This window comes from Oryctolagus cuniculus, chromosome 19 (assembly GCF_051225735.1).
Source record: "Oryctolagus cuniculus isolate XC-2025 breed Fujian yellow rabbit chromosome 19, ASM5122573v1, whole genome shotgun sequence".
NCBI lineage: Eukaryota > Metazoa > Chordata > Mammalia > Lagomorpha > Leporidae > Oryctolagus > Oryctolagus cuniculus.
This window is the reverse complement of record NC_142885.1, coordinates 33,474,559-33,502,408: the sequence shown is the minus strand read 5'-3', so window position 1 is coordinate 33,502,408 and position 27,850 is coordinate 33,474,559. Positions and strand designations below refer to the sequence as shown.

General features: G+C 49.9%; 1 protein-coding gene across 2 annotated transcripts; it reads left to right on the top strand.

Moving 5' to 3' along the window:
- On the top strand, nucleotides 1-27,363 carry LOC149120478 (uncharacterized). Of its 2 annotated transcripts, none has more exons than XM_070064738.2 (27): nucleotides 1-561; nucleotides 1,817-1,913; nucleotides 2,659-2,867; nucleotides 4,025-4,076; nucleotides 4,881-5,056; nucleotides 6,085-6,133; nucleotides 6,743-6,924; nucleotides 8,003-8,066; nucleotides 8,878-9,059; nucleotides 10,084-10,153; nucleotides 10,952-11,133; nucleotides 12,050-12,119; nucleotides 12,972-13,156; nucleotides 13,577-13,646; nucleotides 14,489-14,670; nucleotides 15,743-15,812; nucleotides 16,488-16,669; nucleotides 17,731-17,800; nucleotides 18,288-18,469; nucleotides 19,339-19,408; nucleotides 20,182-20,387; nucleotides 21,451-21,520; nucleotides 22,315-22,496; nucleotides 23,530-23,599; nucleotides 24,453-24,634; nucleotides 25,603-25,672; nucleotides 27,274-27,363. In XM_070064738.2, exons 1-27 carry the CDS (start codon nucleotides 399-401, stop codon nucleotides 27,278-27,280), a joined length of 3,294 nt encoding a protein of 1,097 aa, XP_069920839.2. In that variant the 5' UTR covers nucleotides 1-398; the 3' UTR covers nucleotides 27,281-27,363. The 2 variants fall into 2 exon arrangements, with proteins under 2 accessions (XP_069920839.2, XP_089177567.1); XM_089321441.1 differs by lacking the exon at nucleotides 27,274-27,363 and adding an exon at nucleotides 26,509-27,205.
- Nucleotides 27,364-27,850: the final 487 nt, after the last annotated feature.

Genomic DNA, 27,850 nt, shown 5'->3' with positions numbered 1-27,850 from the left:
AGTTGGTGTGCCTTTAAGAAGGGACCAGGTATCCTTGGCAACAGGAAGTCAACAACTCCTAACATTCCAGTACCGGCCATCTTCTCATTCTGCTATTGCTACTTCCAACAGTTACTTGGCAAGCTGGCAAGCAGGGAGTTCGTTCTCTCACTTGTGACAGTGACTGAGTAATAAGAAGTCGCTTAAAAGCTGAGTGTTGATCACTTAATAGTGACAGGATTTTGATTGAAGACTTTGAAGTTCTGTGGGGTGTTTCCCAACAGTAAGTTCAGAAATATGGCTGTTGTCATCCCCCAGCCCTCATTAGAGCTATTGAATGTCATTTGTTGTAACTCATTCTGTTCTTGGGTATCTTCCACCTAGTCTCTGGAGCCCCCTGGTCTGCCAGAACCATCAGAATGGCAGTACCACTGAGCCCTTCATCCGATCCAGCCAATAAAAATAATATGATTGCGTGTAACCAGGCATTGCATTGCCGACTAGCAGAGAACCAGTGGGAAATACAAGATCTGAAAGAGATAGTTCATCATTTCAGCTTCATCCTCCACCAAGAGGAAAACAGTGAGTTCCATAGGTCCTCTCACTAAAGTGGTAAATGATGATTTTGTCCCTCTGAGAAAATAAAGGCTTTCTAGGTTTGGTTCTTCCCTTTATCCTAAGAAAATCCATTGTTACAATACTCTGAGAACTGTATAAGCTATTTTCATGTCAATTTGGAATAACCAAGGCACTAGTTCAACAACTTTTCCATGTTTCCTTTAAGTGTGGGGTGAGATGTCAGTTAACTGGCAACCTCTTTGTCCTGTACCAGCTGGTGTGGGTTTCATGTGTGGGACTAATGAACTTCTACTCAATTCAAGCTTCTTTTGAGTTCCAGTTGGCAAATCCTTGTGCTGGTCACACAGAGAAATGTGAAGAGTCCATAAGATCTCTGTTATAGGTGCTAATGGAGTCTGTGCAGACATTGTGGTACTTGTAAATGACATTGTCTAGACCAGGGACTGCCCTGGTCAGGGGGAAACCCACTCATGGAACAAAAGCTCTTCTCGAAGAGGAAGAAGGTTCCTGAGTCTTTGTGGTAGCACAGAGCAGAATGTAGAGCAGGGACTCTGAGACCCTCCCTGGGCTTTTCTCCAACTTGCCAATCTCTGCATGCCTTAGACCCCTCCTCGGTTCCCACAAGTGCTGTCATAATTCCTACCTCTGTAAATTGTTGCCATGAAATATGGGATATATTTTTTGTACAATATGTAAGGCAATTCCTGGCCTGGAGTAGATTTATTCATTCCATTTTTTTTTCTAATTTAACAGGAGCTGTATTAGTAGGTGTGTATATTTCTTTCAGGGCCTGTGGGTGTTTAGCACTGTTTTTACACAATTCTACTTAGCTGTGATTTTGTCTTTGGAAACTCCCCAAACATGAAAGTTGAACTTCTCAGCATAGAAGAACCACTATCCCCAGTGCTAGTGTACTTTACCAACCATACTGGAGCTCACTGCTTCATGCTACAAGTTAGTGCTTGACTTAAAAACCTGCAAGGTGTGCTAACTACACTGCCATGATTCAGTCACAGCTTAGTGGAAGGGAATTCTGATTCTGTCAAATAGCAGTTGAACTGCCTTGTCAGGTCACCATTCACCTTGGAACACTGTTCACTCTAAATGGGGGATTATCAGATATCCTGTTGTCGGGAGGTGGAGAGACAAAGATGAAGAAATGCTTACCTGGAGCGTGGTACTAGAATGGCTCCTCCCTAGAGACAGTGACCTCAGCTGCATGTCCAGCTGTCCACTGAGGCAAGTATGTCTGTTTCAGATTATGGTGAGGGCCAAGAGGTGATTCAATCCAGGCTAAGGGAGAAGCCAGCACTTGGAACTCCACAGCTTGAGAAGCTGGCACCTGCCGAGTTCAAGTAAGTGGGGCTTCGGGCATTACAAGCAGGAGGAAGATATATGTGGTATCAGTGAAGTGGGCCAGCTCAGCTGGGGAAACAGACCTGGATCAGGAGAAGGGCAGGAATTTACATGTTGGGGACCTATCTCATAAATATTTATAAAACATGTGCACAACAATGAAAATACTGCTTGATGGGCTGTGGTGTTTATCAAAGCCTCCTTTCCTCTTTCAAAAAACAAGGAATTTCTTGAGTTCAAATTCTCATAACTAACCAGAGGATAGTGAGCAACGCATGGCATGGTATGCACATGATGTGTTGTCATCACCATGTCATTCTCTCTAGATCACCATCACCTCCTGATTGAGGATATTGTCTAAGATTGACCCTGCCAGACTTTCATTTCTTTCTGAAGAACACCAGTAACAAGGGACATGCATCTGAGTGCACCTTGGTGTTCAGTCACTGCAGTGGGCTATGTGTTTTACTTGGAAATGCCTGTGGTTGAAGTTAGCAGCTAAAGGAGCTGTTGTGTGTGGGGGATGAAGGAAGAGTCCTGGCAATGTGGACTGAACACAGGGTCACCCTCTAACACAGGGGAAGCTCTCGTTTTGTCTTCTTCACCACAAGCATTTACCCGAACCTGTCAGTGCTGCTGTTTGCAGGGCTCTGTGAGAGAATTCTCCATGAAATCTGTTGAAATACAGAGATGGTATCATGCACATATTTCTATTCTTACATTTTCTCTCCTGTCCTACCTTAGGAAATGCCATGTAAATAAGGCACGCACCCGCAAGCGGCGCTGGCTACGTAAGAAGTCAAGAAAACAGACACAGATTTGTCATCTCAGCCTACATCCCAGAGCCCTCCTCACCCAGCATGACCCTGACAGCCACCACACATGGGGCTTGCTGGAGCCACTGGTTGTTCACGTCAGGCTGGAAAAGCATCTTGTCTACAAATGTAGCCTGGGTAAGGGAGCCTCAGGCTCTGATTTCAGAAAGTCTCACATTTACAGGAGACTCCACTTCCCTGCAGGAGACATTTTCCTGCTACCTTGTTTTCATTGAAATATCTGTGGCCATGACATGATCAGGAATTCTGGATGAGAACTAGAGTGAGAAACGCACAGGCTTGAAGTTCCTAGCATTTCAGAAGTCTCCATTTTCCCCAGTGCCGGTGGCCTTTGATCAAGATGCAGTATCCATCCAGTTTGAAAGGACAGGAAGGGGGTTGGGGCAGGTGGCGGCTTGTAAGAGGGAGATTGAGCCCTGTGCTGAGAGGGAAAGGGCCCACCTGTGTCCTCAGCACTGTTTTCACTGATTGTAGAAAGATCATTGATTTCTGTATTTCTGTTTCCTCTTCTATGGAGTGGGCCCATGAAATGTTTGCCTGGCAGTTGTGGCATTGCCATTAGGAACAATTACACATGTATTTTAAATAAGACACAGCCTTTGCCATGTGGCATCGTTACATATACTTGAGGCAGTAGAACCTGTCTCTTGATGATCTATGCTTGCACACTGCCAGAGGCATCTTGTCTACATCTCTGTTGCAGACATAACCCACATTTCTCCAAACATAGCCCATCCTCTGTATCTTTTAAGTTCTCTTCTTCCAGCTCATTATCCATCTAAACCTAGGACATAAAATTGAAGCCACTCCCATACTTCCAAGATTTCCAGAGGCAACAATGACCACTGTAGCTTGCAGTGGTCATGAATGACAACTGTTTCTGTGAAGCATCTAAGACTAATCTTGAGAAGAAATTGAATATATCTCATCCTCAGTCTCACCTCAGTGTATAGATTCTTCTACGTCATCTACATCCTGGCATTCTAACAGGAGAAAAGTGAATAACTTTTAATTCTTTTAGAATGCAGATAGGGTAGTTTCCCAGAATTAGCGGGGAAAAGATGAGGTTCATTGTTTTCAAGACAAAGAGGTCTGGATATTGATTTTCATGCCAAGAAGGTTTTGCTCAAAGGGTCAGCACATGAAATATTTCTCTCACAGTATGCCATTGTCAAATAGAGTTTATGGGTATTACTGTGTCATTGTTGGGAACTGGATTGCACATGTACTAGGACCTCCCTAATTTGACCGTCCCTGTTGGAATTTATTTGCAGCAAAAGAAATGACGCAAATGAAGGGTGGTTGCTGGGACTTAATCTGCCCCAGGTAAGACTAAGGAATCATGGATATTTCATTGATATTGACATCTGGGGACTAATATTTTAGGGAGAAACTGAATATGCTGAATGGAAGGATTTCACACACCCTAGGTGATCACACTGTTTCTCTATGAAGAGTATTATTGTAATCATTTTTGCACCCATAGAGATTGCCATTTCTTCCTCAAACACCCATGTGGTCTCCATTAGGTTGCTTCAGATCAACTGGACTTTACAGGGGTCTCCTGCAGTTATTACTTCTGTTGTGCATAGATTAAAAGACAGGGTTCCTTATCTTCTTCTTTTTTTTTCTCATCTCTGTGTTTATGGAGATGGCTGATAGAAAGAAGTACAGGGGAAAATACCATACCAAAATGTTGAGAAAGCCAGCAGGGTGGCCACAGAACTAGAAGCCCACTGTGCTGTAGCAGGTATATTACCACACCTGAGATTAGTAATATTCAACTGATTTTGTCGAATGTGACAAACACTATTTGTTCTGCTTGTATCTGGGTGTCATGAGGATTCCATTACTGAGATCACAGCTCTTTGTTCTTCAGCCGGAATCCTGGCCATCTTCCAACACCATCTCTCCATCCTTTTTCTGGTGCCTCCACCTGTAGCTCATGCTGTGCCTCCACATCCTGCAGTTCCTCACTTTGCTCAGCAAGGGGAGGATCCTGCTCAGACAGCTGTTAGCTGAAAGGCCCATTTTCATTGGTGGCAGAATCAACCTGCCTGTGATGCAGGCCTGATAGGGCCCTCTAGTACCTTAACTACCATGATAACTTATCCACCCTTCCTAATCCAGCAGGATCAGTGGGTGCTTTCCACCTCAAGTAGAGCCTGAGTTGGTACCAGGGCTGATCATGGGTGAATATTGTTGGTGCATCATCATGAAAGCCACGCTGGTTATGCAGCAGCGTTATCCTGGTGGTGGCTGGACGATAGTGCTGGAAGAGTACTCGTGGTGCACAAGGTTTGGAGGTGAGTACACCAACTGGGGGGGTGCTTCCAGTGCCACTTAGGGTAAGGAGTAAACCCCAGCATACTTGCCCTGCTCTCACAAAGACCCTGGCGTGGTTGGGCAATGGATGGGCTGCTCTAGTTGGACTAGATAGGAAAGCCTAAGAACCCCCAGAGGGAGTTTGAAGCAAAGATGTCATGTGGGTCTACACCTGTGTGTTCACCCAGTAGCTCTGCTTCCCCAAAGGGTGGTTTTCCTTAGCACACTGTGGTGCTGCAGCTCCTCTAGCAGGGGTGACAACATGGCAGCAGTTTGTGGATCCCAGTGTGGTGTGCACCAGCCCTGTGCACATGGCATGGTGTGTTCCAAGCCTACACTTTGTACTAGTGGATCAAGTGGCCAGTGGCAGTCTTCCTTGTGAGATCCCTGTCCCAGTCACATGCTATGACACACTGCCTGTAGGGGCCACTATCATCAAAGCTACCCTCTCCACTTGTGATCTCACAAAAGACCCAAAACCTCTAAACTGAGACACAGCATGTCACTCTCCCACATTGAGTTGATGTCACTCTTTCCTTATCTAGAGCCCTTGGCCATATCACTGATTGCCATGTGGAAGGAACCAGTCCGATCATTATGACTCTCACAGGTCCCTAACATTTGGGGTGCGTTCATGACCCTAAAAACCCCTATGGGAATAGGTTCCAGGGCTTTCCGCATCCAACCTATGGCACACTGCAACATGAGAATCACAAAGGCCTGGCTGTTAGTTGTGGGGAGGCTCTTTAGGGCAGCTGTTGAGGAAGAAACCAGCTGGGCCATTTGCAGTGACCCCACAGGGCCAAACAGCAGCTGGTCCCTTTTGGAGTTTGGGGATGCCTGATATGCAGGAGGCAGGCAGACTGGAAGAGAGAAGTGGTCCCCTGTTAATGGGCAAAGGCCACCAAGACAGCTGTCAGCAGGCATCTCCCTGGGCCTCTGGGGCTGTTCTGACCTATAATTGGGCTCTTTGTCTCACAGCAACTTCCCTATCTAAATTTTATTGTAGTCTATGGGAATTCCCTTGAGGACAGAGTGCCACATGAAGCCAAACCTGCGTAAGTCTACAGATGGATGGAGGGTTCTTTGGTATGGACATTTGGAGGTAGAAGGCATGGGGAGGAGAGAATGGGCCCCACGGAGTAATTACCCCCTCAGAGCTCATTCTGAGGACTCTGGTAGCTCCACTTTTCTCCATGTGCTGAGGTGGATCCCCACCTCCCACCTCCATTGGACATCTGCATGTGGTGGCCTGGGATCCAGTCATGTTTCCAGGCCATTGCTGCTTTCACAGCTTGTGTGGCCTCCATAAAAATTGGGGTGCCCTTCCCTAGGCCTCTCTGCTTCTCCTTCCTCAGTGTCCCCATGGGACTTTGATAAGGACGGAACTGGCCAATGTCTTGGGTCATGCCCCAGTGCTGAAGGAAATGGGGCCAGGAGTCCTGCATTGAATCTGCATCCTGTTGGGTCTGTCCATTCCCCGTGAAGGCTCACTTTGTCTCAGAATGGGAAGTTCACAGTCCAATGGCTCTTAGATGATGGCATGTTTTCAATGAGTGACAGACCCTTTCTTCCTGCTAGGAAAGCCAGGTGGGACTGGGGTGGACAGGAATGCCTGTGTGTTAAGCCCTCATCCTTTCCATCTCCCCTCTACATTTGCATTTCAGATTGTGTGAAAACCGATCTCTAGCTGAAGGGCATCGCATCATGGCATGCACACACCTTACAGATGCACCTTACATGTGGCATGCCTCCTGGGGGGACAAGCTGGAAATACTGTTCCAGGCCTGGGCCAGGGTCCAGCAGCCCTTAGCCCAGCAGTCCATCCACTGGATAGAGGCCATTGAGGGTGAGTGTCCCACTGGGAATCTTGCTGCAGCCCTTCTGGAGTTCCTGCATTCACCATAACATCCTTGGCCCTCTGGTGAAAGGTGTGATGTGGTGGGAAATCCTAAGGGCACATGTGGATGGATGGAGGCAGGCGTGAGGATGGAGTTTGCAACATAAAGATAGCATGGGTCTACACCTTTGTCTTAGCCTCGTATCCCTGGGTCACAAACACCTTTGGCCTCAAAGCCCCTGTTGGGTCTCCTTGCCTGAGGCCCCTGCAATGGCCATGGAGCCTTTAAAATGCATGTGGCATGGTTTCTGCCAGGCCTCCACTTGGGATAATGGAATTGTTTTTGTGTGCAGTGGCAGTCTTTCTTGTGAGATCTCTGCCCTAGCCACATGCCATGACACTGCATGGCTGCCAGGGTAGCTGCCATCATGACCAGCTTTCAGCACATGATCTTACCCAGATCTCCCTGAACCAGTCTATACTCTGTATTCCATGTTGACTTCACACCTCACTGATGTAGAACCCTTGGCCATGTCTTGAAGTTCCATCTTGAAGCATCCGGTGTAATTTTCATGCCTATCAGGATACCCTGCAAACCCTGCAAACCCTGCATAACTGCAAGGACTCCCATGAATGGGAGACTCGTGGGTTACACTTGTCCATCCCAAATACCCTAAGGTATTTGACCCTTAGAGCCCATAGCTCCCATTAGTTGATGTACAGGGGGGAGGCAGTTGGTATGAGCCTCCTATGTTGTATTTAATCTCTTAGAGCACACCTGACACATAGCCAGGGACCCTTAGTGAGGAAAGTGGCTGACCACTTGTGGAACATCAGGATGCCTATTGTGTGGGATAACATGCTACCCAGACAGGGAGGGAGGTCTCCATTTATTGACAGAGGACTTGCCACTGTAGGCATGACCTCCTGGGAATGAGACAGTTGCTAACAGAGGCAGTGCCACAGGCAGACGGCATAGAAGTCCTCAGATGCTAATGGGACATTGCACAGTACTTGTACTTTACTTTGCCATAGCATTTGCATGTCATCTCATTTACCATTTCCTGCTCATTTTTCTCCTTTGCAGGGTATGATACCTCCTCCCAAAAGGATGAAGTGGTATCTGCAGACAGAGCTGAGGTTATCCCCAGGTAAATCTACAGATGGGCTGAGGGTATTTTTGTATGGACATGTGGAGGTGGCAGACATGGAGAGGAGAGAAGTGCCCTGAGAGCCATTTATACCACTCAAAGGTCCTCCCATAAAGACTCTGGGAGCACATCTTGGAAAATCCATGTGCTGAATCAGGCCCCAAACACTGTGCCCTTAACCTCACTGGACAACTGCATAAGTTCCCCTGGGAATGAACTGCTTCTGTGTGGCATTCACGAAGTGAGGAGCCACTCCCTCAGCCCCTCTACTTGTCCCTCATCCACATCCCTGCAGTACAATGACAAAGACAGGGAATGTCCAATGCCCTGACACACTCCACAGTGCTCACAGAAATGGGCACACAGTCCCAAGGTGGTCTGGGGTATTAAAGTGCTTTAGCTTCATTGGGACATTGAGCGCCAAGGGGATTCTATTCCCTGAAACTAGACAACTGGCTTCTGGCAAGCTTGTTCTTTCCTGTGCCAAGGGTGCTGGAAGAGGGGCACCAGAGCCCTCTGCTCCTGATGTGCCTTCTGGCCTTTAGCTGACAGCATCCTCTGCTCCTGTGTTTCTGCCTAACCCTCTCTATGTCCTGCTGGGTCTGCCCTATCTTTGTGAAAACTCACTTTGTCTGAACAAGGGGAAGATCTAGATTGGATGGCTCATAGAGGATGGTCCTGTCCCTTTGATTAACAGACCCTTTCAGACTGCTAGGAAGGTTTGGTGGAACTGGGTTGGAACTGAATGACCTTGTGCTGAGCCCTCATCTTTTCCACCTCTTCCGTCCTCCCCTCTGCATTCCCACCTCAGGGTGTGTGGAGATCCACCCCCACTGGAAGGGCCAGATACCATCATGCCTATCCTCAAGGAAGATGGATCCTACCTGCTCTGTGGATTTTGGGCTGATGAGCCTGAAGCACCAGCCCAGGCCTGGTCTGAGACTGTGAAATGTACAATCCAGCAGCCCATCTGCTGTGCTGAGGCCAATGTGGGTAAGTCCTCTGAGTTGACTCTTGCTGCAGACTTGCCAAATCTCCTGAGTGCACCCCAATGCACTGCTTGATCTAACCTGCCAAGGACAGGTGGTGATGTGAGAGGCTGTCCCCTTGGCTACATCTGAGTGGACTATGGGAGAACCCTGGATGGAGTTCAAAGCACAGATGTAGTGTCATCAGGTGTTTCTTAACCTCAGAGCCCAGATTATGCCCTGTATTCCTGCACTGGACCCATCCATGTCTATGTAGCAGAGGCCAGAGTGATGGCATGGCCCCAGCTATGCAGCCTGCGCTCACTCATGCTTGTGAATTGGATGAGTAGGATGCCTTTGGGCAGTGGCAGGCTTCCCTGTGAGACCCCTGCCCCAACCATGTGACATAACACTGCATGCCTGATGGGAACTGTAATCATGGCTACTTTCTCAGCCTGAGATCCTAACCTGATGCCCCTGAACTAGGCCATGCTGTCTCTCTCATTCCCGTTCTATTGTCATCACTCCTCATCTGGAACCCTGGGCCATGTGCAGAGGGTTCCACCCTGGGGTAGCCTCTGCTGACCTTTTGCCTGTCAGGATCCACTATGTGCCACAGTGCTGCATGAAATCAAAATGTTCCTGTGTGTGTGAAGATCTATGGGCTTCACATGTTTATGTTGTGGCAGGGTGCTCATATGAGCCTGGGACTAGCCCCATGTTGTGCAGTCAGTCTCTTAGAGCACATAGACCGAGGACCCAGACGGCTGATGGCTGCTTCCCCCTTGTGGAAGATCAGGATGCCTAAAGTGTGGGATACCACACTCCCCAGATGGGGAGAGAGTTCTCCTTGGGTTGGCAGTAGACTTGCCACTGCAGGCATGTCCACATGGGTGTGAGGCTCTTATTAGCATAGGCAGTGAAACAACCAGACAGCATGGGCGTCCTTGGAAGCTCCGTGACAGTGGGCAGCCCCTGAGCTTTATGATGCCATCTCATTTACATGTCATCCCACTTACCACATCCGGCCCCAATGGCCCTTTTTGCAGTGGAAGACCTTTCCTACAAAAAGGAGGAAGGGGAGGTGGCAACTGCAGTCCAGGCTGAGCCTATCCCCAGGTAAGTCTACAGATGGGTTGAGGGTGTTTTATCATGGCCATCTGGATAAGGCAACACTGGAAGGAGGGAACATGCCCTGTGAGCCATTTATACCATGGAAAGATCCTCCCACAAGACTCTGGGAGCAACTCTTGCAAGCTCCCTGTGCTGTAGTGGGCCTCAAACACTGTTCAGGTCAGCCACCTCTCTCCAACTTCCATTGGACAGCTGCATAAATTTCTCACAGAACCAGTCACCAGTCCGGTTTATTCCTAATGTACTGTTTCATGCGGCCTCCATTAAAAGTGTCCCTCATCAACATTGATGCAGTATGTTGATAAAGACAGGGAATGTCCAATGCGCCAACACACTCCACAGGGCTGACAGAAGTGAGACTCAATCCCGAGGTGGTTGAGGATACTAAAGTAGTTTAGCTGGGTGGCAGAATTCCATAAAGCTGATTCTTTTCCCTGAAGCTAGAGAACTGGCTTCTGGCCAGCTTGTCCTTTTCTGTCCCCAGGGTCTGGGAATGGGTGCTAGAGACCTCTGCTCCTTGGCATGGCTTCCGGCCTTCCTTCTGTCTTCCTGTGCAGTCTTCCCTAAGTTCTACTGAGTCTTCCCTATCCATGTGAAAACTCACTTTATCTGAACCTGGGGATGATCCAGATCAGATCGCTCTTAGAGGATAATCCTGTCCCTGTTGGGTAACAACCTTTCCAACTCCTTGCAAGATTTAGTGGGACTGGGTTGGAACTGAATGACTTTATGTTAAGCCCTCATCTTTTCCACCCTCCTCTCCTCTCTGCACTCATACCTCAGGGTGTGTGGAGATCCACCCCCACTGGAAAGGCCAGATGTCATCCTGCCTATCCTGAAGGATGACAGATCCTACATGCTCTGTGGATATTGGGCTGTTGAGTCTGGAACACCAGTGCAGGTTTCTGCTGAGCCTTGGCACCTTACAGCCCAGCAGCCCATCTGCTGTGCTGAGGCCATTGTGGGTAAGTCCTTTGATTTGAATCTTGCTGTTGCCCTACCAAAGCTCCTGAGTGCACCCCAATAACCCTGGCCTGCTTGCTGTAACTCCCCCAGGGAAGGTGGTGATGTGGCTGTCCCATGGCTACATCTGAATGGACAGAGGCAGAACCCTGGGTGAAGGGGAACAAAATAATTGTAGGCAGGTGTCTCTTAACCTTGGAGTCCCAGGTTATGTTCTCCTTTCTGTCACTGAAACCAGCCAAGATGCTGTACCAGAGTCAAGTGTGATGGCATAGCCCCAGTTTGAAGTCATACACATGACAGGTTTATTCTAGGCCTACCCATGGAAGAGTTGGATGCCTTTGGCCAGTGCCAGGATCTCCTGTGAGACATCTGTCCCAGCTATGTGTCATGACACTGCATGCCTGCCAGGACAATTATAGTCCTGGCTATGTTCTTGGCCTGAAACCTTAACCAGATGCCCGTGACCTGGGCCATTCCTTCCCTTGTTCTCTTTGTGGTGACTGCAGTCCTCATCTGGAATCCTGGGCTTGTTCTGAGGGTTCCATCCTGGGGTAGCTGGTGCTGGCCTCGTGCCTCTCAGGATCCACCAAGAAGCACAGTGTCTGCATGGCACCAGAAGGTTCCTGTGTGTGTGAAGCTCGATGGGATTCATATGATCATATGGCAGCAGAGTGTATGAGCTGGGGAGCCCCACTCTAGTGGCTGTTGAATGGGACAAGTCTTCCATCATGTGGTTGGTCTCTTAAAACATTCAGACAAAAAGGCCATTGACTGACATGGTTGAAAGCAACTGACTATGTATGTAAGATCAGGATGATATGTGTGGGGTGTCACACTCCCCAGACAGGGAGGGAATTCTTTTTGGTAAATGCCATCTCATTTACCATGTCCTGCCCCATTTGCTTTCCTTTGCAGTAGAAGATGCCTCAAGCCAAAAGGAGGAAGGAGAGGTGGCATCTCCAGACCTGGCCGAGGCAAACCCCAGGTGAATCTACAGATGGGTTGAGGGTGTTTTAGTATGGACTTGTGGAGATTGCAGACACGGGGAGGAGAGACTGTGCCCCATGAGTCATTTATACCATCAAAGCTCCTCCCATGAAATCTCTGGGAACACCTCTTGCAAGCTCCATGTGCTGAGGTGGGCCCCAAACACTGTCCAGTTCACCACCCCCTTAACCTCAATTAGATACCTCTCTAAGTTTCCCTAGGAGCCATTTAACTGTCCAGGTCATTCCTCATGCCCCTGCTCCTGTGTGTCCTCAATAAAATGTCAGGCACCCCTCCTTCAGCCCTCTGCTTGTCCCTCATCAGCATTCCTGCAGTATAGTAATTAAGATAGAGAATGTCCAGTGCACAGATACACTCCACAGTGCTGCAGGAAATGGGACTCAATACTAAGGTGGTCTGGGGTGCCAAAGTGCTTTAGGTGGTTGGGAGCATTCCACACAAAGGGGCTTCTTTTCCCTGGAACTAGACAACTGGCTTTTGGTCAGTGTGTCCTCCTATTCTGTCCCCAGGGAGCTGTAAGGGGGGGCACCAGAGCCCTCTGACCTCAGTGTGACTTCTGGCCTTCTGCTCCCAGCCTCCTCTCCTTCTATCTCCTGTCCTTTCCTCTCTTCATTCTACTGGGTCAGCCCTATCCATGGGAAGGTGCTTTTTGAACATGAGGGATATCAAGATCACAAGGCTCTTGGAGGATGGCCCCATCCCTATTGGATGAAAAATGCTTTCAGAATGCTAGGAAGGTTAGATGGGTCTGGGTTGGAACTGAGTGACTTTGTGTTAAGCCCTCAACTTTTCCACCCCTCTCATCTTCCCCTCTGCATTCACACCTCAGGGTGTGTGGAGATCCACCCCCACTGGAAGGGCCAGATGTCATCGTGCCTATCCTCAAGGATGATGGGTCCTACATGCTCTGTGGATTTTGGGCAGATGATGATGTTGAAGCTCCAATCTGGGCCTGTGCTGGGGCCTGGCACCCTACAACCCAGCAGCCCATCTGCTGTGCTGAGGCCATTGTGGGTGAGTCCTTTGATGGGAATCTTGCTGAGACCTGCCAAACCTCCTGAGACCACCCCAATAACTCTGACCTACTTGCTGTAACCCCCCAGGAAAGGAGGTGATGGGTAGGCAATCACATGGCTACATCTGTATGGACAAATGCAGAACACTGGGTGGGGCTACAGCACACATGTCATGTAGGCAGGTGTTTCTTAACCTCAGAGTCCCTGGGAGGGAGTTTTCCTTTGGTTGGCAAAGACTTGCCATTGGAAGCGTGTGTTCCTGGACATGACACTCTTTTTAGCACAGGTAATGCCACAACTAGACGGCATGGATGTCTCTATAAGTTGTGTGATGGGGGGAGTACCTGAGCTTTACTGTGCCATCGCATTTGCATATCATCCTGGTTACCACATCCGGCCCCATTTGTACTCTCTGCAGTGGAAAACCCCTACCACCAAAAGGAGGAAGTGGAGTTGGCATCTACAGACCAGGCCGAGGCTATCCCCAGGTAAACGTTCAGATGGGTTCAGGGTGTTTCAGCATGGACATCTGGAGATTGCACACAGGAAGGAGAGAATGTGCCCCAAGGGCCATTTATACCATTCAAAACTCCTCCCACAGAGACTCTGAGAGCAGCTCTCCAAACCTCCATGTGCTGTTGAGGTCCCCAAAGACTGTCCAGTCAACTCCCCCCAACATCCACTGAACACCTGCATAGTTACCTTGGGAACGAGTCAGCAGTCCAGGTCATTTCTAATGCCGCTGCTTCTGTGTGGCCTCCATTAAAGTGAGAGGCCTCTCCCTCGGCCCCTCTTCTTGTCCCTCGTCAGCATCCCTGTGTTACATTCATAAAGACAGGGATTCCAATGCCCGGATGCATGCTACAGTGCTGATGTAATTAGGACACATCCTGAGGTAGTCCGGGGAGCTCAGGTGCTTTAGCTGGGTGGCAACATTCCATGACAAGGTGATTCTGTTCCCTGCAACTAGACATCTGGCTTCTGGCCAGCTTGTCCTTCTCTGTCCCCAGGGGGTTTTGAGAGTGGGCACCAGAGCCCTCTGCTCCTCAGTGTGTCTTCTGGCCGTTGGCTGCCAGCCTCCTCTCCTTCTGTCTTCCTGTCCCATACTCTCTGCCTTCTGCTGGGTCTTCCCTATCCAATGAAGGCTCACTTTGGATCAGGGGAGGATCTAGATCACATGGCTGCTAGTGGTCGGTCCTGTCCCTATTGGGTGACAGATCTCTCAGATTGCTAGGATGGTTTGGTGGAAATGGGTTGGGACTGAATGACCTTGTGTTAACCCTTCATGTTTTCTACCTCTTCCATCCTCCCCTCTGCATTCACACCTCAGGGTGTGTGGAGATCCACCCCCACTGGAAGGGCCAGATGCCATCGTGCCTATCCTCAAGGATGATGGGTCCTACATGCTCTGTGGATACTGGGCAGATGAACCTGAAGCACCAGCCCAGGCCTGGGCTAGGGCCTGGCACTTTACAACCCAGCAACCCCTCTGCTGTGCTGAGGCCATTGTGGGTGAGTCCTTTGATTTGATCTTGCTTCAGACCTGCCAAACCTGAATGTACCTCAGTGACACTGGCCTGCTTGTTCTAACCCCCAGAGAAAATGTCCTGATTTGGTAAGAAGTCCCTTAGCTCAATCTAGATGGTCTGAAGTAGAATCTTGGTAGAATTTGCAGCAAAGATGTATTACAGGCAGGTGTCTCATAACCTCAGAGCCCAAGGTTATGCTCCATTTTCTGGCACCAAAGCTGGTCATGTCGGCACCCGAGGCAGGTGTGGTGGCATGGATCCAGTGATATATACTGTGCTCATGCATGGGACGGGTTTTTTTCCTAGGCCTTACTTGGTAGAGTGGGATGTCTTTGGCCAGTTGTAGGCTTCCCTGTGAGACCTCTGCCCCAACCATGGCTAAGATACTGCATACCTGCCAGGACAGCTGTAGTCTTGGCTTACCTTCTCAGCCTGAGTTCTTAACCACACCCCCCCTAAACAGGACCACACTGTCTCTCTTATTTCCTTTGTGTGACATCACCCCTTATCTGAAGCCCGGGACCATGTACTAAGGGTTCTATCTGAAATTACCCATGCTGGCCTCGAGCCTCTCAGGATTCACTAAGGGGCACGGTGTCTGCATGGCACCAAAAGACTTCAATGGTGTGAAGCTCCTTGGGTTTCCCATGTTCACATTGCAGCAGAGTGTGTGAGCCTGGGAGTCTCCTACATTGGCTGCTGTGTGGGACGGTCCTCCCATTGTGTGTTTGGTCTCTTAGAACATATCTGACTCACAGGCCAAGGACACAAAATGTTGAAAAAGGCTGACCAATTGGGAAGGTTAAGGTTCCTGTTGTGTGTTGTGAAACACCCCCAAAAGGAGGTAGAGCAGCATTGTTAGTCAGAGGACTTGAGCATTACTGGCATGTCCTCCTGTGAATTAGGCTGTCACTATCCAAGGCTGTGCCACAACCAGACAGTACAGATTTACTCAGAATATGGTGGGACAGTTGTGATACCTGTGCCTTACTAGCCCATTGCATTTGCATGTCATCTCATTTACCATGCCCTGCCCCATTTGCACTCCTTTGCAGTGGAAGACTCCTCAAACAAAAAGGAGAAAGTCAAGGGGGCATCCTCAGATCAGGCTGAGGCTATGTCCAGGTAAGTTGACAGCTGGCTCCAGGGTTTTTAGTATGGTATGGCTATCTGGTGATGGCAGAAATGGGGTGAGAGAAAGTGCCCTGTGAGATTTTTAAAACACTCATTGCTCCTCCCCAGGAAGACCTGGCACACCTCTTGAAATCCCCATGTGCTGAGTTACACTGTGCTGCTGCCCAGGTCACTGCCCAGTTATCTTCTCCTGGACACCTGCATACGTTTCCCTGGAAACCAGTCACCTATCTAGATCATTCCTAATACCACTGCTTCTGTGTGCTTTTCCTAAAAAGTGAAGGGCCACTCCCTCAGCCCCACTGCTTGTCCCTCATCAGCATCCCTTGTCCTTTTCTGTCTCCAGGGGTTGACAAGAGGCGCCCCAGGGCCCTCTGCTCTTCAGCATGCCTTCTGACAATTGCCTACAGCCTCCTCTCCTTCTATCTTCCTGTCCCATCCTCCCCGTGTTCTGTTGGGTCTGCACTGTCCATGTGACAGTTCACTTTGACTACACCAAGGGAGGCTCCAGATCAGATGGCTCTTAAGGGACGATCTTGTCTCTGTTGGGTGACAGACACTTTTGGACAGGAAGGATTGGTGGGACTGGTTTGCAACTGAATGACTTTGTGTTAAACATTCCTCTTTTCCTCCCATCTTGTCCTGCCCTCTGCATTCACACCTCAGGGTGGGTGAAGATCCACCCCCACTGGAAGGGCCAGATGTCATCGTGCCTATCTTCAAGGGTGACGGATCCTACCTGTTCTGTGGATTTTGGGCTGATGAGTCTGAAGCACCAGTCCAGGCCTGTGCTGAGCCCTGGCACCTTACAACCCAGAAGCCCATTTGTTGTGCTGAAGCCATTGCGGGTGAGTCCTTTGATGTGACTAGCTGCAGACCTGATAAACCTCCTGAGTGCACCTGGTGACCCGGTCCTGCTTTCTTGAACACTGCTGGAAAAGACTGTGATGGGGTAGGCTGAACCATGGGGCAGATCTAGATTGACAGAGGCAGAACCTGGGGTAGAGTTTGCTGCACTAATTTAGGCATGTGTTATTTAACCTGAGATCCCCATGTTATGCCCCATGCTCAGCAATGAATCCGACCATGTCACTGTGCCCAAAGCAGGTGTGATGGCATGGCCCGGGCTTTGGAGCCTGTGCTCATTCATGTGACAGGGTTTTCTTCCAGGCCTCCACTTGAAGAGTGGGATGCCTTTTATCAGTGCAGGCTTCCTTGTGAAACCTCTGCCCCATTTGGTTACCAAGACACTGCATGCCTGCCAGGACAGCTATTCTGGCTACTTTCTCAGCCTGAGATCTCCAGATCCTGCTGAGTAGGGTCACACTCTTTCACATTCCCACTGTGGTGATGTCATTCCAGATCAGGAATCCTCAGCCATGTATTGAGGGTTCCATCCTGAAGTAGTCAGTGCTGGGCTCGTGTCTATCTGGATGCTCTAAGGGGCACAGTGTCTGCCTGGCACCGAAAGACTTCAGTGCTGTGAGCCCCTGTTGGATTCACATGTTTACATTGCAGCAGAGCGTGTGTGCCTGGGAATCTCCCACTTTGGATGTTGCATGGGATGGTCCTCCCATTGTATGTTTGGTCTCTTAGAACATATCTGACTCACAGGCCAAGGACACATATGGTTGAAAATAGCTGACCACTTGTGGAAGATCAGGATGCCTGTTTTGTGTTATGAAAAACTTCCCAGGTAGGGAGGGAGGGCTACATTATTAGACAGAGGACTTGCCATTCCAGGCTTGTCCTCCTGTGAGTGAGGCTGTGGCTAACACAGGCAGTTCCACAACTTGACAGCATAGGTGTCTTCAGAAGCTGTGTGACAGTGGGTGGTGCCTTACTTTATGCCATCTCATGTACATGTCATCCCATTGACCACATCCTGCCCCATTTGCACTCTCTGCAGTGGAAGAGCCTTCCTGCAAAAAGGAGGAAGGGGACTCAGCATCTGCAGAGCAGGCCGAGGCTATACCCAGGTAAGTCGGCAGATGGGGTGGAGGTTATTTATTATGGACTCCTGGAGATGGCAGACATGGGGAGGAGAGAATGTGCCCCATAAGCAATATTTACCATTCAAAGCTCCGCCCATGAATATTCTGCGAGTACCTCTTCAAAGTTCCATGTGGTGAGGCTGGCCCCAGGGGTCTGGGAGAGGGACACCAGAGCCCTCTGCTCCTAGAATGCTTTCTGGCCTTCTATTGACAGCGACCTCTCCTTCTGTCTTCCTGTCCCATCCTCTCTGCATCCTGCTGTGTCTGCCCAATCCTGTGAAGGGTCTCTTTGTCTGAACAAGGGGAGGATCTAGATCAGATGGCTCTTAGAGAATGCTCCTGTCCCTATTGGTGAAAGGCTCTTTCTGAGAGCTAGGAAGGGTTAGCAGTGCTGGGCTGCAACTGAGTGACTTTGTGTTAAGCCCTCATCTTTTCTTCCCCTCTTGTCCTGCCCTCTGCATTCACACCTCAGGGTGTGTGGAGATCCACCCCCACTGGAAGGGCCAGATGTCATTGTGCCTATCCTCAAGGAAGATGGATCCTACCTGCTCTGTGGATATTGGGCTGATGAGCCTGAAGCCCCAGTCCAGGCCTGGGCTGGGGCCTGGCACTTTACAACCCAGCAGCCCATCTGCAGTGCTGAGGACACTTTGGGTGAGTCCATTGATATGATTCTTGTTGCAGATATGATAAACCTATGAGCATCCCAATGACCCTAGTTGCTTGCTTTAAGCCCCTGGGGAAAGGTGGTGTTGTAGTAGGCTTTCCCAGGGCTACATCTGGATGGACTAAGGCAGAACCCTGGGTGGGGTTTGCAGCATGGATGTAGTCTAGGCAGGTGTTTCTTGCCCCAGCCCTGTGCCATGACCCTGCCATTTCTCCCAGGAAATCTGTACTCCTGGCTACCTTCTCAGCCCAAGATCTTAACCAGATGCTCTTGAAGTGGGCTGTTCATTCTCTTGTTCCCCTGGTGGAGACTGCACTTCCCCTCTGGAACACTTAACCATGTACTGGGGGTTCCATCCTGAGGTTGTCAATGCTGGCCCCGTGCATCTCGGGATCCACTAGGACCACAGTGTCTGCATGGCACCAAAAGGCGCCCGTGTGTGGGAAGCTCTATGGGTTTCCCATGTTCATTTTATGGCAGGGGATAATAACCAGGGAGTCCCCACATTGCCTGCAGGATCAGATGAGCCTCTAATTGTGCAGTTGAACACTGAGACACCTCAGAGAGCCAGGGGATTGAATGTGGCTGACCCCTGTGGGAGATCAGGATGCCCGATGAGTGAGTTGACACACTCTCAAACAGGGAGGGAGATTTCCATTGTTGGGCAGGGGACTTGTCAAAACATGCATGTCCTTATGGTTTGGTTCTGTTGTTAACCAAGATAGTACCACAACCAGACAGCATAGATATCCTTGGAATCTGGTGTGACAGTAGGCGGTACCTGTGCTTTAGCATGCCCTCACATTTGCTTATCATCTCATTTGCCATGTCCTGCCCCATTTGCACATCTTTGCAGTGGAAGAGCCCTCATTTCAAGAGGAGGAAGGTGTGGTGGCACCTGCAGACCAGGCTGAGGCTAATCAGAGGTAAACCTAGAGATGGGTTGAGGGGGCTTTACTAGGGACCCCTAGAGATGGAAGACATGGGAGAAGAGAAATTGCCCCACTCAAATCTCTTCCTACAAATGCTCTGGAGCACCTCTTGAAGGCTCCATGTGCTGAGGTGGACCCCAAATCCTGCCAGATGCCATCACTTATCCTCCTTTGGACACCTGCACAAATATTCCTGGGCCCAGTCTCCTGTTGAGGTCATTCCTCATGCCACTGCTTCTGTGTGGCCTCTCTAAAAACTGAGGGCAACTCCTTCAGCCCCTCTGCTTTTCCTTCATTAGCAACCCTGCAATACAATGATAAAGACAGGGATGCACTGCACAGTTCTGACAGAAATGGGACCCATCCTGGGGTTGTTAAAGTACTTTCCCTGGGTTGGAGCATTTCACATTAATGAGAATCTTTTCCCTGAAACTAGACAACTTGCTTCTGGCCGGCTTGTCCTTCATTGTCCTCAGGGGGCTGTGAGAGTGGGCACCAGCACCCTGTGCTCCTTCTTCAAGCCTTCTACTGACAGCTTCCTCTCCTCCTATCTTCCTGTCCCAGCCCCTCTGCATTCTAATGTGTCTGCCCTGTCCATGTGAAGGCTCATGTTGTCTGAACCAGAGGATGAGTTAGATCAGATCGATCTTAGAGGATAATCCTGTCTCTTGGGTGACAACCCTTTCAGACTGCTAGGAGGGATTGGTGGGACTGGGTTGGAACTGAATGACCTTGTGTTAAGCCCTCATCTTTTCCACCCCTCCCAGCCTCTGCTCTGCATCACACCTCGGGGTGTGTGAAGATCCACCCCCACTGGAAGGGCCAGATGTCATTGTGCCTATTCTCAAGGATGATGGGTCCTACATGCTCTGTACAATTTGGATGGATGATCCTGAAGCGCCAGTCCAGGCCTGGGCTGGAGCCTGGCACCCTACAACCCAGCAGCCCATCTGCTGTGCTGAGGCCATTGTGGGTGAGTTCTTTGATGTGAAACTTGGTGCAGGGCAGCCAAACCACAGGAGTACACCCATAAACCCTTGGCCTGCTTTCTGCAACACTCTGGAAAAGGTCTGAAATCTTAGGCTATCCACTAGACTTCATTGAGGTGGACTGAGGCAGAACCTTGTGTGGAGTTTGCAGCAACTGTTTAGTGTAGGCAGGTGTTTCTTAACCTCAGAGCCCAGGTTATTCTCCACTTTCTGGCACCAAAGCCAGCTGTGTCACTATGCCCAAAGCAGATGTTGTGGCATCGATCCACCATGAGCCTGTGCTCATGCATGCGACAAGGTATTTTTCTAAGGCTCCTCTTGGAAGAATGGGATGCCTTTTGCCAGTGGCAGGCTTCTCTGTGAGACCTCTGCCCCAGCAATTTGCAAAGACAATGTCTGCCCACTAGGCCAGCTATACTTCTGGTCACCTTGCTGAACTGAGATCTTAATCACATCCCTTCAAACAGGGCCATACTGTCTCTTATTCCTACTGTGGTGATGTCATACCTCATCTGGAACCCTGGGCCATGTCCTGAGGGCTCCATCCTGTGGTAGCCAGTGCTGGCCTATTGCCTCTCGGGGTTCACTAAGGGACACAGTGTCTGCATAGCACCAAAAGTCTTAGTAGTGTGAAGCTCTGAGGGTTTCACATATTCATATTGCAGCAGAGTGTGTGAGCCTGGGAGTTCCCACCATGGCTGTAGGATGGGATGAGCTTCTCATTGTGTGGTTGGTCTCTTAGAACATACCTAATTCATAGGCCAAGGGCCCATATGATTGAAAACAGCTGACCACTTGTGGAAGATCATGATGCCTGTTGTGTGTGATGAAACACTCCCAAGAAAGGGAGGGCTGCATTGTCAGGCAGAGGACTTGCCATTGCAGGCCTGCCCTCCTGGGAGTGAGGCAGTGGCTGACCAAGGTCATGCGACCACACCTTTCTTAGGAAGATGCTAGAATATGGTGTGGTACCTGTGCTTTACTAGGCCATCGCATTTGCATGGCATCTCATTTCACATGTCCTGCCTCATTTGCATTTCTTTGCAGTGAAAGATGCCACCTACCAAAAAGAGAAAGTCATGTTGGCAACTGCTGATTGGGCTGAGGCTACCTCCAGGTAAATCGACAGATGTGTTCAGGGTGTTTTAGTATGGACACGGGGAGATATCAGACGTGAGGTGAGAGAATGTGCCTTTTGTGTGATTTATGTCATTCAGTTTTCCTCCCACAATGACTGGATGCACCTCTTGAAAGCTTCATGTGCTGAGTTGCACTGTAACACTGCCCATTTACCCTCAATGGACCCCTGTATAAATTTCCCTGGAAACCTGTCACCTGTCTAGGTCACTCCTAATGCCACTACTTCTGTGTGGCCTCTCTAAAAAGTGAGGGCCTCTCCCTTGGTCCCTCTGCTTGTCCTTCATCAGCATCCCTGTGGTGCGATGGTGAGATAGGGAGTGTGCAGGGCATGATGACACCACAGTGCTGATGGAAAGGGGACCCATCCCGAGGCTGTCTGGAGTACTGAAGAGCTTTAGCTGGGTGGGAACATTGCACCCCAAGGGGATGCTTTCCCTGGAACTAGACAACTGGCTTCTGGCTAGCTTGTTCTTCTCTGTCCCAGGATGCTGTAAGAGGGCCCTCTGGCCTTGGGCTGACAGACTCCTCTCCTATTTTCCTGTCTCACCTTCTCTGCATCCTGCTGGGTCTGCCCTGTCCCTGTGAGGCTCACTTTGAATCAAGGGAGGATCCATTTTGATGGCTGTTAGTGGATGGTCCTGTCCCCATTGTGTGACAGACCTTAAGGACTGCTAGGAAGGTTTGGTGGAACTGGGTTGGAACTCAATGATTTTGGTTTAAGCCCTCATCTTTCCCAATCCTCTCATCCTCCCCTCTGCTTTCACCCCTCAGGGTGAGTGGAGATCCACCCCCACTGGAAGGGCCAGATGCCATCGTGCCCATCCTCAAGGATGATGGGTCCTACATGCTCTGTGCATATTGGGCTGATGAGCCTGAAGCCCCAGTCCAGGCCTGGGCTGGGGCCCTGCACCCTATAATCCAGCAGCCCATCTGCTGTGCGGAGGCCATTGTGGGTGAGTCTTTTGGTGGGAATCTTGCTCTAGACCTGCCAAACCAGCTGAGTGCACCCTAGTGACAGAGGCCTGCTTGCTCTATACCCCTGGGGAAAGGTGTGATGTGGCAGGAACTCTGCGCTACTTCTGGATGGACTAAGCAGAGCCCTGGGTGGAGTTTGCAGCAGGGATGTAGTGTAGGCAGGTATTTCATAACCTCAGAGTCCCAGGTTATGCTCCGTTTTCTGACAAGCAAGCTGACCATGTTGCTGCATAAGAGGCAAGTGTGATGGCAGGGCCCCAGCCTGTGCTCCTGCATGTGTCAAGGATTTCTTCTAGCCTACACATGGAAGAGTGGGGCACCTTTGGCCAGTGACAGGCTTCCCTTGAGGCCTTTGCCCTAGATGCCATTACACTGCATGCCTGCCACCACAGCTCTACTCGGGTTACCTTCTCAGCCTGATATCTTTCTCAGATCCCGATGAACTGGGCATGCTGTCTCTCTCATCCCAATTGTGTTTATGTCACTCTTCTAGAACCCTGAGCCATGTCCTGAGGGTTCCATGCTGAGGTTGCCAGTGCTGGCCTCATGCCTCTCAGGATCCACTAAGGGCCACTGTGTGAATGACACCAAAAGGCTCCTGTGTGTGTGAAGCTCTGTGGGTTTCATATGTTCATACTGTGGCAGGGTGTACATGCCCAGGAGTCCCCCACCAATGACTGCTGTGGGGATGAGCCCCCTGTTGTGACACATCAGACATAGACCAAGGAGCCATGTAGTGAAAGCGGCTGGCCCCTCATGGAAGATCAGGATGCCTGATCTGTGGCTATCACACTCCGGACAGGCAGGGAGCTCTCCATTGGTAGGCAGAGGACTTGCCATTGCAGGCATGTTCCCTGGGAGTGAGGCTGTTGCTAACACCTGTTCACTAAGTGAGCAGCATAGGTGTCCTCAGAAGCTGGTGGGGCATTTGTGATACCTGGGCTTTACTATGAGAATGTGTTTGCATGCCATCTCATTGACCATGTCCTGCCCCATTTGCCCTCCTTGCAGTGGAAGATGCCTCCAGCCAGAAGGAGAAAATAGAGGTGGCATTTGCAGAGCAGACTGAGGCCACACCCAGGTAAATCTGCAGATGGGGTGTTTCTTTCTTTCTTTCTTTCTTTTTTGTAGTGTGAATATCTGGAGATTTGTGACATGGTGGGAGATAATGTGCAACTGGAGTCCATTTATAGCATTCAAAGTTCCTCCCAAGTAGACTCTGTCTAAGGAGGGCCCCAAACACTTTCCACGTCAGCCCCATGTCCAGCCTCCATTGGACAGCTGCAGAAGTTTCCCTGGGAAAGTCACCAGGCCAGGTCATTCCTAATGCCACTGCCTCTGCGTGGCCCATTGAGAGAACGACCTCTCGCTCAGCCTGTCGGTTGTCTCTCATCAGCCCCCCCACCCCGCAGTACAATGGTAGATACAGGGAATGTCCACTGCACCCATGCACTCCTTAGTGCTGAGGGAATGGGGACCATCCTGAGGTGCTCTGTGGTGTTAACGGGCTTTAGGAGGGTGTGAGAATTCCACCAAAGGGGACTCTTTCACTGAAACTAGACAACTGGCTTCTGGCAATCTTGTCCTTTTCTGTCCCCCTGGGGAAGGGGGGTGAGTGTTGGAGAGGGGCGGCGAGCCCTGTGCTCCACAGTGAGACTTCTGGCCTTCTACTGACAGCCTCCTTGTCTCCTGTCTTGCTGTCCAGTTTCTCTACATCCTGCTGGGTCTGCCCTATCTGTGTGAAGGGTCACTGTGTCTGAAGCAGGGAGGATCTAGATCAGAGGTCTTTAGAGGGTGATCCTGTCCCTATTGGGTGAAAGATGCTTTCAAAATGCTAGGAAGGTTTGGTGCGACTGGGTTGGAACTGAAAGAATTTGTGTTAAGCCCTCATCTTTTCCTCTCCTCCTGTCCCCTCCTCTGCATTCACACCTCAGGGTGGGTGAAGATCCACCCCCACTGGAAGGGCCAGATGTCATCGTGCCTGTCCTCAAGGATGACGGATCCTACCTGCTCTGTGCATATTGGGCAGATGAGCCTGAAGCCCCAGTCCAGGCCTGGGCTGGGGCCCTGCACCCTACAGCCCAGCAGCCCATCTGCTGTGCTGAGGCCATTCTCGGTGAGTCCTTTGATGTGACTCTAGCTGCAGACCTGATAAACCTCCTGAGTGCACTCCTATAACCCTGGCCTGGTGCTCTGACTCCACTCATCATCTGGAATCCTAGGGAATGTACTGAGGATTCCATCCTGTGGTTGCCTGTGCTGGCTCGTGCCTCTCAGGATCTACTAAGAACCACAGTGTCAGCATGGCACCAAAAGGCTCCTGTGTGTGTGGAGCCCTGAGGGTTCACATGTTCATATTGTGGCACAGTGGAGGAATCTGGGAGTCCCTCACCATGGCTTAGGATTGGATGAGCCCCCATTGTGTGGTTGGTCACTTAAAACACATCTGGGTGTCAGCGCCATGGTGCAGTAGGTTAATCCTCTGCCTGCAGTGCCAGTACCCCATATGGGCACCTGTTCTAGTCCTGGCTGCTTCACTTCCAGTATAGCTCTCTGCTATGGCCTGGGATAGTAATATAAGATTGCCCAAGTCCTTGGGCCCCTGCACCTGCATGGGAGAACAGGAAGAAGTGCCTGGCTCCTGGCTTCAGATTGGCACAGCTCTGGCTGTTGTGGCCATCTGGGGAGTGAACCAATGTAAGGAAGACCTTTCTCTGTCTCTCCCTCTCACTGTAACCCTAACTCAATTAAAATAAATAAAATCTTTAAAAAAGTAACACACACCTGGAACTTACAACATATAGCCATGGGATTGAGAGCAGCTGATCACTTTTGGAAGATCAGGATGCCAAATGAGTGAGAGGACACACGCCCAGCAGGGAGGGAGATTTCCACTATTGGGCAGAGGACCTGTCTAAACAGGCATGTCCTCCTGTTTGGAGCTGTTGCTAAGCAAGGTAGTGCCACAGCTGGACAACATAGATATCCCTGTGTGACTGTGGGTGGTACCTGAGCTTTAATATACCATCGCTTTTGTTCGTCATCTCATTTACCATGTCCTGCCCCATTTGCACATCTTTGCAGTGGAAGAGCCCTCATCACAAGAGGAGGAAGGGAAGGTGGCACGTGCAGACCAGGCTGAGGCTAATCAGAGGTAAATCTACAGATGGGTTGAGGGTGTTTTACTCTGGACATCTGGCATGGCAGACACGGGAGGAGAGAAAGGGACCCATGAGCCATTTTTCCCATTCAAATCTCATCCTACAGACTGTGGACCATGTCTTGAAAGCCCCATGTGCTGAGGCAGGTCACAAACACTGTGCAGGTCACCAACTACATATCCTCTTTGGAACCTACATAAGTTTTCCTGGGGTCCAGTCATGCCGAGGTCATTCCTCATGCCACACTTTTATGTCACCTCCATAAAAAGTGTTTGGCAGCTCCCTCAGCCCCTCTGCTTGTGCTTCATCCACATCCCTGCAGTACAACAATAAAGACAGGATGTCCAATGCACCAATGCTCTCCGCAGTGCTTAGTGAAATGGGATCAATGCCAAGGTCATATTGGGTGTTAAACTGCTTTCATTGGTTGGAAGCATTCCAGACCAAGGGGATTCTTCTCCCTGAAACTAAACAGGCTTCTGGTCAGCTTGTCCTTTCCTGTCCCAGGGGGCTGGGAGAGGGACACAGAACCCTCTGATCCTCAGTGCCTTCTGCCCTTCGGCTGCCATCCTTCTCTCCTCTGTCTTCCTGTCCCATCCTTCTCTGCATCCTGCTGGGTCTTAGCTATCTGTGTGAAGGCTCACTTTGTCTGCACCAGGGGAGGATCTAGATCAGATGGCTCATAGAGATTGATTCCTTCCCTGTTGGCTGACAGACCCTTTCAGACTGCTGGGAAGATTTGGTGGAACAGGGTTGGAACTGAATGACTTTGTGCTAAGCCCTCATCTTTTCTACCTCTTTCATCCTCCCCTCTGCATTCACACCTCAGGGTGTGTGGAGATCCACCCCCACTGGAAGGGCCAGATGTCATTGTGCCTATCCTCAAGGATGATGGTTCCTATGTGCTCTGTGCATATTGGGCAGATGAGCCTGAAGCACCAGCCCAGGTCTGGGCTGAGGCCTGGCATGCAAAAACCCAGCAGTCCATCTGCTGTGCTGAGGCTTTTTGGGTGAGTCATTAGATGTGAATCTTGCTGCAGACCTGTCAAAGTGCCCGAGTGGACTCCTGTGACCCAGGCCTGCTTGCTGTTACTCCCCAGGGAAAGGTGGTGATGTGGCAGGCTGTCCCCTGGGCTATATCTGGATGGACAGAGGCAGAACCCATGGTGGAGTTTGCAGCACAGTTGTAGTGTGGCTGGTGTGTCTTGGCCTCATAGTCCCAGGATATGCCCCCCTTTCTGACACTGACACTGACACTTGTTGTGCCTGAAGCACGTGATGGGGCATGGCCCCAGCTTTTGTTACTAAACTTTTGTTGCTGAACAAATTATTTACTCTTAAGTATTTATATCTCATTTGAGGGTTTTGGGAAAAAATATCTGTATTCTTTCTGTTGGACTATTAAGTCAAATGGTTTGCAGAATGTCTGACTTAGAATTGTTTTGTAGATTCTAGGTTTTCTTAGTAACTCATGCACTGCAGACGAGCTGAGTTTTGTCCTAGTCTCTGTCACTGCTGAGCAGTGCCTCCAGACTCAGCTGGCAGCAGGCCCTGACCAAGACTCTCATTTGGTTTCTTTCTGTCTCCCTCTCAGGTGCTAAGAACTTCCTCTGGTGGATACCATGAAACCTGACTCTGTTCATTCCAGTACCCCATTTATATTAAAGTTTGGTTTTGTTAATTATTTGGGTTCAATATTTTGCTCCATATTCTTTAAACCTCACAAATACATGGATTAGTATAACACTGGAACCTGGAATTCTAGGTGTCTTCTGATAACTGTAGTCAAGATTGTTCCTATGCCACAGGACGTGTCTACATGCATCAAGTCTAGTGAAAAAAACCAGACATAGTCCAATACCATGTGAGTACAGGTTAAAGCAGACCTGCTGGGAGTGCACAGTAAGGAGGCAGTTCTAAGGTGAATGCAAGAATGCATATACTCAAGATGAGCATGAGAATCTCTCAAGACAGTGAGGGAGTGTCATTAGAAAGGCGTGTGGGACTCTTCTGGAATCTTAGTGAGTGGGGATATTCACTTTCAACAACATATTAATGTGTCCCCTTGAATTTCATGGGTCTTTCTCCATACTGGTTTACAAAACAAAGGAAAATGATCGGGCCGGCACCATGGCTCAATAGGCTAATCCTCCACCTAGCAGCACTGGCAC

Coding starts and splice junctions, on each gene's coding strand:
- LOC149120478 (XM_089321441.1), top strand. CDS start 399: ATGGCAGTACCACTGAGCCCTTCATCCGATCCAGCCAATAAAAATAAT. Junction 10,154..10,951: donor CAGGCTGAGCCTATCCCCAG/GTAAGTCTACAG, acceptor CTCATACCTCAG/GGTGTGTGGAGATCCACCCC. Junction 22,497..23,529: donor CTGTGCGGAGGCCATTGTGG/GTGAGTCTTTTG, acceptor CCCTCCTTGCAG/TGGAAGATGCCTCCAGCCAG.